Source organism: Phycomyces blakesleeanus, assembly GCF_001638985.1.
Source record: "Phycomyces blakesleeanus NRRL 1555(-) unplaced genomic scaffold PHYBLscaffold_14, whole genome shotgun sequence".
In the NCBI taxonomy this organism is placed as follows: Eukaryota; Fungi; Mucoromycota; class Mucoromycetes; order Mucorales; family Phycomycetaceae; genus Phycomyces; species Phycomyces blakesleeanus.
In genome coordinates this window covers 568,658-575,889 of record NW_017265147.1, presented here as the reverse complement: position 1 = coordinate 575,889, position 7,232 = coordinate 568,658, and the positions used below count along the sequence as shown (strand labels likewise).

The following is a 7,232-nucleotide window of genomic DNA, read 5'->3' as shown; positions in this document are numbered from 1 at the left end:
CTTTAAAGTTTTTCCCCGCCCCCGCCCTTTTTTGCTCCTTTTGGGGAAGACTTGTTTTAAACATTTTTTTTGGCATTTTTTGGGCAGGGTTGGGTAACCCAAAAAAACTTTCGGCCTTGAAAAATGGGCAAAATTTTTTTTTCGCTCCTCTATTTTTAAAGCGGTATTGATTTTTGGGGGGGGGGGAAAAAAATCAAAAAAAGGTTTGGGGGGGAACTTTCCAAACCAAGAAGGAAGGAAATGGGGGGGGTTTCACCCCTTTAGAATGGTTTTCCCTTTTTTTTTTTTTGGGTATAAAAGCCCCCCCCCCCCCCCCCCCCCAATGAATGCTATCAGCTATATACTTCAGAAGGAGAAACTGTCGAATGGTTGAACTTTATGATCGAAAAGATCTGGAGAAGTATTGACCCCGAGTTTTTTGTGCTTGTTGAAGACCTGTTGGAAGATACTATCAAGAGTGTACAGCCGGATGTAGTAGTAAGTGGTTTAAGAAATCCAGAAAATAGAAACTCTTAACCTTATTTGTGACCAAAATTTTAGAAGTTTATGAAAGTAAAAGACCTCGATATTGGTGTACAAGCCCCTAGAATCCAATCGTAAGTACTATAAGCTTATAAATACTCCAAAAAAACTGAATTTTATAAAATACGTAGAATCCGTGTATTTCCTTCTCTACCTGGCCAGCCTGACGAAAGCATCGTAAGGCTCAGTTCATATTCGTTTTTAACACACTAACCTTTTCAATTAGTTTGGAGAAGCATCTTTTAGTTTCCATGCACACCCTTCTGCGTCTTTCTCAGGAACTCTTAATGATGCCGCCAAGCCACCTGGCATTAGCATTCAACTAAAAGCTGGCATAGACACTCCAATCACTGTCAGAGCTGAACTGATGGCCTTTTCGGGAAAAATACGCTTCAAAGTTCTTACCTCGCCAGAGATTCCATTTGTTTCAAAAGTTACAATTGCGTTTACAAGAAATCCTATAATTGAAACAGGTGTCATGCCACTGACAAAACATTTTAATATTATGCATGTAAGCTATGCTTGTCAATAGAAATAATCTCGCATAGCTAACCTTAATTATTTACTAGTTGCCGATGGTCAAGGCTTTGGTAAACCAGGGTATCAGTCTCGGGTTTGCCGAATTTGTTGATCCAAAGAGTATGACTCTGGATATCCAAGCACTGATGGGAGCAGATGCTGTTGATGTCAGAGCTATTGGCGTTGTCAAGGTTGAGATTCGAGAAGCCTCTCGCTTAGGATCACAGACTATTCAAGGTAGCAAACATTATCTATGCAGTACACAAATGGCTCCTTAACACATAAAATCGTAGACATGGAGGACTCTTATGCAACCCTATCGTTGAGCAATCAGCCGAAGAAGACTCTTTCGAGTACACGCGTCCTTACTAACGACAAAGACCCGCGATGGAATGAGACACTATATGTTCTTGTTAACGAAGGTAGTTTTGGTGGTTTACTAAAGAGGAACTGTCAATTAAATAAGCTTTTACGTAGATGATATTCTGGCAGATACCAAGGTAGATATTAAGGTGTGGGATGCCGATAAGGTCAAATATGACGACCTGTGGGGATCTGTGTCTTTGCCGGTGAAGGACATCGTCCAAGGCCAGATCGACAAGCTTGGAAATGTTTCGCATTGGTGTAAAGAAGAGCGTGTTGTCTTTGATGGGTAAGTTACTGAAACTGAGGAATAAGCAATGCCTGACCATAGTCTTTAGGTGGGCTCCGATCGATGGGAAATCGGAAGCAAAGTCCAAGATAAAGCTTAATTATAAGCTTAGCTTTCATCCTAAATATACGCTTCCAAAAGCTGATCTGCTTCACGGCGGCGCCCAGAAAGATAATGGCAAGGAGACAAAGCCCGAACATCAACAACAACAAGAACCATTGAATCCTGATCACAATAATGGTAATTACAGTCCATGCTGCTTCTATAGGGTCTTATCTAATACGACTTTGTAGGAATATTGAGTATTCAAATCCATCAAGCTGTTGACCTTGAGATTGGCGATCCAGAAATAATAGCCGCTGACGAAAACAAACATCCATACAACCCAAACCAGATAGTCAGTCCTTATGCTATTATGTACATCAACGATAATAAAGTGTTTAGAACGAGAACAAAGATGCGTAACCCAAGTCCTGTAAGTAATCTAACGTCTATATTTCATTTGATTGAACTCTTTTCTCTCCTCTTTATAATAGCATTGGAATGCAGTCTCAGAAAACTTTATCGCAGACTATAAGAACGCAACCATTAGAATTTCGGTAAAGAACTCGGTTGATTTGGAACGCGATCCAGTCATTGGAACAAAATGTATTCCCCTGTCTGACCTGTTTATTGACCAGAAAGATACTGTAAGCTTCACTCTATATAGTGTCTTTAACATATTATATTTACGTTGATATACAATAGTTTAAAGGAGTTCAAAAGTGGATTCCTCTCGATAATGGTATTGGATTTGGAAAAGTATTGCTGACAATCAAGTACAAACCAGTCAAGCTTAGTCTATCGCGTGAGCTTCAAGGAGCAAGTAAGGCTATTAAAAAAAACACTCCGTAGAATCTTAACTAATTAAGCTTACACCACAACTCGATTAGACGTTGCAACTTTGGTTGTAGATTATGTCAGTCTCACCGATCTCAAGCCACCATTTGATCCTAAATATATCAACAACACCAAGGTTGTCTTGGCTTTAAATCTCGACCCTGCCATAATCAAGAGACTCAAGCCAAAACATATGAAGCAGCAGCAGAGCTCTGATGAATTGGCAGCTCAAAATGGAATGTATGGATGGTGGCATCAGCACCTCTATTTTCCTCTTTCGATGCGATACCGTACTGCGTTATATGTTCATATTCATCAAGGTTCTCTTACAGCCACAAAGGCTTCTGGCCGCATATGGTTAAAGAATCTGGTGGATGAAGAATGGCATGATATTGTGGTCGGATTACACCCGTACTGCTCAGAAAAAAGCAAGGAGTCCAATCGAAATCAAGATGATTGGGGGATTGATGGTGAATTGGGTCAAGTAACTCTAAGAGTTAAAGTGATTCCTGGGTTCTCTCCAGTGCACACCCATCTACACTCGTATAAGAAAGATATGGTTGGTGCTGATCCATTCCATGACGACGCTATCAAAGCAAAGGCCCAACAATGGATCCAGGAGCAGAGTGCTGATAATAACGACACCACGGCTGACCCAGAACTGAAAGAAGCAGTCCAACAAGAAAGAGAGAAAAAGGAAGATACCGAAGAATTGAAATATAGTAGAAGGCGTTCTTCGAGTATGTCATCAGAGTATGGAGCTGAAGACGACTCGGATATTGGAGACGACGATTATAAGTATATGCAAGAGATGCGAAGTATGTTCAAGTCACCAAAAATCAGACGCAACAGCGTGAGCCGAAAGTTGGCTTGGTGCACAGACAAAGCAAAGAATAAAATGGACTCTATTCGCGATGGATTTAATTCAGAAGCCCGTGCAGCTAGAAATGTCACAAAGGAGGGATAATATGCTTATTACAAATCATATTCAATAAATCTGTAAATACTGTGAAAGTAGCTTGTAAAATTGAGTTGTATTGCTCCAAGAATTAAAGATGGTCATTCATTGTAGGAACCAATTGATGCCATACGTATGTTAAAAGTATAAGAAAATCTATAGTGATTATATTTAAATTGTCGTGCAATTAAACGTAGATTGGTTAATTTTATTAAAAGTGTATCAGACTCTAGCAGCCACAATTGATAATCTATCTTTTAAAGCTTTACTTGAATATATTATTCAGTATATTAAAGGAAACTTTTGCTAGCAGGCTCATCAAGATAAAATTATTAATCTTTCTACCTTTAATTTCTGTAATACTTTTTTTTTTGCTGTTTAAATAAAAGATTATCACTGGCACTTGGGCCTTGTCTTCGTTGCTTTTTTGTCTATCAAATGAGCTTTGATATTTATTTTTATGTACAAAACACTAGCGAAAATAGTGTACAAAGAAAATTCTAAACTTTTCAAAAAAAAGTTTGGTATAAGGTTACTAGAAAACCTGTGAAGCACAAACTTTTAATATACAAATATGCTGAAATAAAATGTTGTATTATTGCGTTTTATGGTGTATGTAGAAAATAGAATGTATTATACTTTGTGAAATGGGATATCCATTGTATGAAACGCCAATAAGGCTTTTTCAAAATAGATATAATAAATAAATGTGCGGTATAATTATATAATTAGGTATATCTAAGCCAAGGAATATATCAACTGTTTTAAATGCTAGTTAGTTTTCTGGCGGTTATAAACAAAATGGTTGGCACCAATTCCTTGGGATAAAACGGTATTTCGTCGCTTCATCTCTTGTTCTTTTATTTCATTCTCTTCCATTTGTTCGGATGGAAGTAGTACAGCGCGATCAATGGCCGCCGGAAGTCCTAAAGAAAAATTAGAGTATTTGTTTTAGTAAATTTGGAAATATATAGTTTAGTTGTATTTTTCCACTCTTTTACCTCTGTGTCGGCCTCGATACATAAGTACCATAATAACAAGTTTACTGAGGGTACGGTACTCGGCTGACTGAGAAGGAGTAGTCCCTGGGAAGCCAACAGAGGCACCAACGTTACCAAATGCAGAAACACACTCGTAAAGTATGGTCAAAAAGGTTATCGGCGATGGGTCCATAATTGGTCCTGATTCAATTACACACACCAAGAAGACACCAGCAATCAACCAACAAATTTCGTTTGTAAGCTGTCGCTGAATCTGTGTCATTACAAAAAAGTCGGGACTACGGATCACCTTTCGCGAGTTAGTTAACACGCTATTGATAGTTGGATGACGATCGAGTTTGATTATCTTGGAGAATGTCTCTGGCTTATACTCTTCGTTTTCCCCTTCTTGATCTTCCTGTTCATGATGAAATATACCCAGTGCACGCTCCTAAAGATTTAAATTTTTTTTTAAAAAAAGAAAGAAAGATTGAGTTGATCTACCTATTGTTTCCAAAATAAACTTGGTCGTGCAAAACATTTAAAAAAAGTCAATTCCTATCGTATATCTCTTAATTACCTGGTAAACGTTACTGTTACGCATGGATATTGCGACAGGGTAAACACTAATATACATAGCAATAATATACACCAGTTGCGTGCCCGGGTTGAGGTCGATCAAACTCACTACACTGAAACCAGCTATGAAACAAAATAAGATTTAGAAAATTGGAATAGTCGTACAGACTAGATAACATACCGCTTCGGGTTGCAATAGATTGAAAGATGCCATCTAAAACACGGGAAGCCCACGGAATTCCATTCAATACTGGAAGCCAATAATTAAGAGCAAGGAAACTTCCGATTTCAGCCACAGTAATTGCAATCAATACAAGCAATAGCCAACGCGTCTGTGTAGCTGGAAATAAAGTTGTATAACATCTTCGGGGATGTTCAAGCAAATAGTGTAATGTTTCACGAAGCATAACGTACGACGGAGGTGTACATTTTTTGAAGGACCAAATGATAAAACGAAGCATTAAAGCATAGGCCGTATTGCCTATAAGCACCAAGAATGCAGCCATAATAAGCGGAAACGGCGCGTTTTGGAACGGAACCATGCTTGCGTCTACCAGACTCAGACCAAGGTTGTTAAAGGCCGAAATAGAGAGAAAGAATGAAAACAGCCAAGGATTAACGGGCCCGTTACCGTTCGAGGTTTCAAGAACATTGCGAGCATATGCTGATGCGGCTATGTAGATTCGAAAAATGAAACCAAAGCCAATAATGAAGCCAATATAATACAGAGGCACCAAACGAGTCAACATATCAATTGCACGGTATTCAGCTCCACCGATTTTATAGCGCTGTTCACGGGTCAGCTGACTTTTGTCAATAGTTTCACTCATCAGTTTCTTAATAGCTTGATTTTCTTCATAAGCATTGTACAGTATATGCGCCGTATCAGGAACATGGGGTTCGGAGGTTACAAGAGACTTTAGGCGTTCGCCAACAAACTTTTCGTCGATTTCATTTTGTCTGTTATATTTTTTACGGGCGTCAACACGTTTTTTGTTCAAGTTGTTATCAAAATTGATTGCAGTTCGTGGAGGTGGAGTAGATGTGTCCCTGGGATCGACATTGTCAGGCTGAGAGGTACTCGGAATATTTTCCGGATTTCGTGATTCCGGAATGTCAACTGAATTTATTTCAGTTGGAGATGATGTCAATACTGGCTCTCCATTCTGATCATTAGACTGATCCAAATTGTTATTAGGTGTGGTATTTATATTTAAAGATCGAGGTTTCATTATTGCCATTGCACTGTCGGAAGTTCCCCGGCTATTTCTTGTCCGATTGCTATCTTCATCGTTTGGAGTGTTGAGAGTTTCTGGAGCAAGAGACATACGGCGTTTTTTGTGGGCATCCAAGTATTTGTCTCGAGTCTTTTTGAATTTATCAAGTTGATCTTGAACCTTCTTTGAGGGTGGACTACTGACGTTAAAATCAACTGAGCAGCTCCTGTGTCTTCCGAGCTTAGCTTGCTCGTTAGCAGCCTTTTCGTTCTCCAATTCTGTTATGTTAGGGGTGAAGATGGACATTCGACGCTTCAAACCTGGCATGGCAGTCATAGCTCTTTCACGGTATTCTTTCTTTACACCACGTTCGAGATCAAGAATTGAACGTTCGAATCTTCTCTTATTTCGTTCTTCGCGTTGACGTTGACGATTGAACTTGATCATATCATCGAAACGGATTGAAAAGAAGTGTTTTCGAATATAAAGAATTATAAGCGAAATGGTTACATGAGAGCCTAGAAACGACGTAAAGTAGAGTACGAGAACTTGGTACGTGCTCATATCTGACATGCGTATAACGTTGAGGCCGGTGTTTGTTGCACCAGAGGTTGCGGTAAACAACGCATCAACATAACTCCATTTGTTGTCGGGCTGGAAGTAATAGAATGCAGATGTGATGAATATGAGAAGGGTGAAATATATATAATGTAATTCAAGGAAGCGTATTTTCTCAACCCAAAGCCACTTTAGAAAGTGTTTTATGGATTTCCAAAACTTCCACATAAAAAAAAGAAAGAGCGATGTGAATTGGATTGAAATGTCTGCGCTGTTTCTTATATCCTTTCAAATGAAAGTCAAGGACGGACAATACATACTTAAGGGTGGGACATTCGGACCATAAGTTCTCCCAACCACTAACGGAA

General features: G+C 39.0%; 2 protein-coding genes across 2 annotated transcripts in view; one reads left to right on the top strand and one right to left on the bottom strand.

Moving 5' to 3' along the window:
- PHYBLDRAFT_68700 (hypothetical protein) overlaps positions 1 to 3,539 on the top strand; it is a gene marked incomplete at both ends in the record, with an annotated part of 3,912 nt that extends 373 nt beyond the window's left edge. Inside the window, 10 exons of the mRNA XM_018441995.1 lie at positions 654 to 699; positions 749 to 1,033; positions 1,092 to 1,278; positions 1,335 to 1,463; positions 1,519 to 1,693; positions 1,743 to 1,933; positions 1,987 to 2,168; positions 2,230 to 2,382; positions 2,441 to 2,558; positions 2,626 to 3,539. Coding sequence (XP_018290069.1) covers positions 654 to 699; positions 749 to 1,033; positions 1,092 to 1,278; positions 1,335 to 1,463; positions 1,519 to 1,693; positions 1,743 to 1,933; positions 1,987 to 2,168; positions 2,230 to 2,382; positions 2,441 to 2,558; positions 2,626 to 3,539 — 2,380 coding nt within the window. The remainder of the gene's footprint in view (positions 1 to 653; positions 700 to 748; positions 1,034 to 1,091; positions 1,279 to 1,334; positions 1,464 to 1,518; positions 1,694 to 1,742; positions 1,934 to 1,986; positions 2,169 to 2,229; positions 2,383 to 2,440; positions 2,559 to 2,625) is intronic.
- A 762-nt stretch (positions 3,540 to 4,301) lies between these two features.
- Positions 4,302 to 7,092, bottom strand: PHYBLDRAFT_114125 (hypothetical protein; the record flags this gene model as incomplete). Its single annotated transcript, XM_018428372.1, has 5 exons — positions 4,302 to 4,456; positions 4,532 to 4,961; positions 5,091 to 5,212; positions 5,271 to 5,896; positions 6,269 to 7,092. The coding sequence occupies 5 exons, from the start codon at positions 7,090 to 7,092 to the stop codon at positions 4,302 to 4,304; spliced, it is 2,157 nt and encodes a 718-aa protein (XP_018290068.1).
- Positions 7,093 to 7,232: the final 140 nt, after the last annotated feature.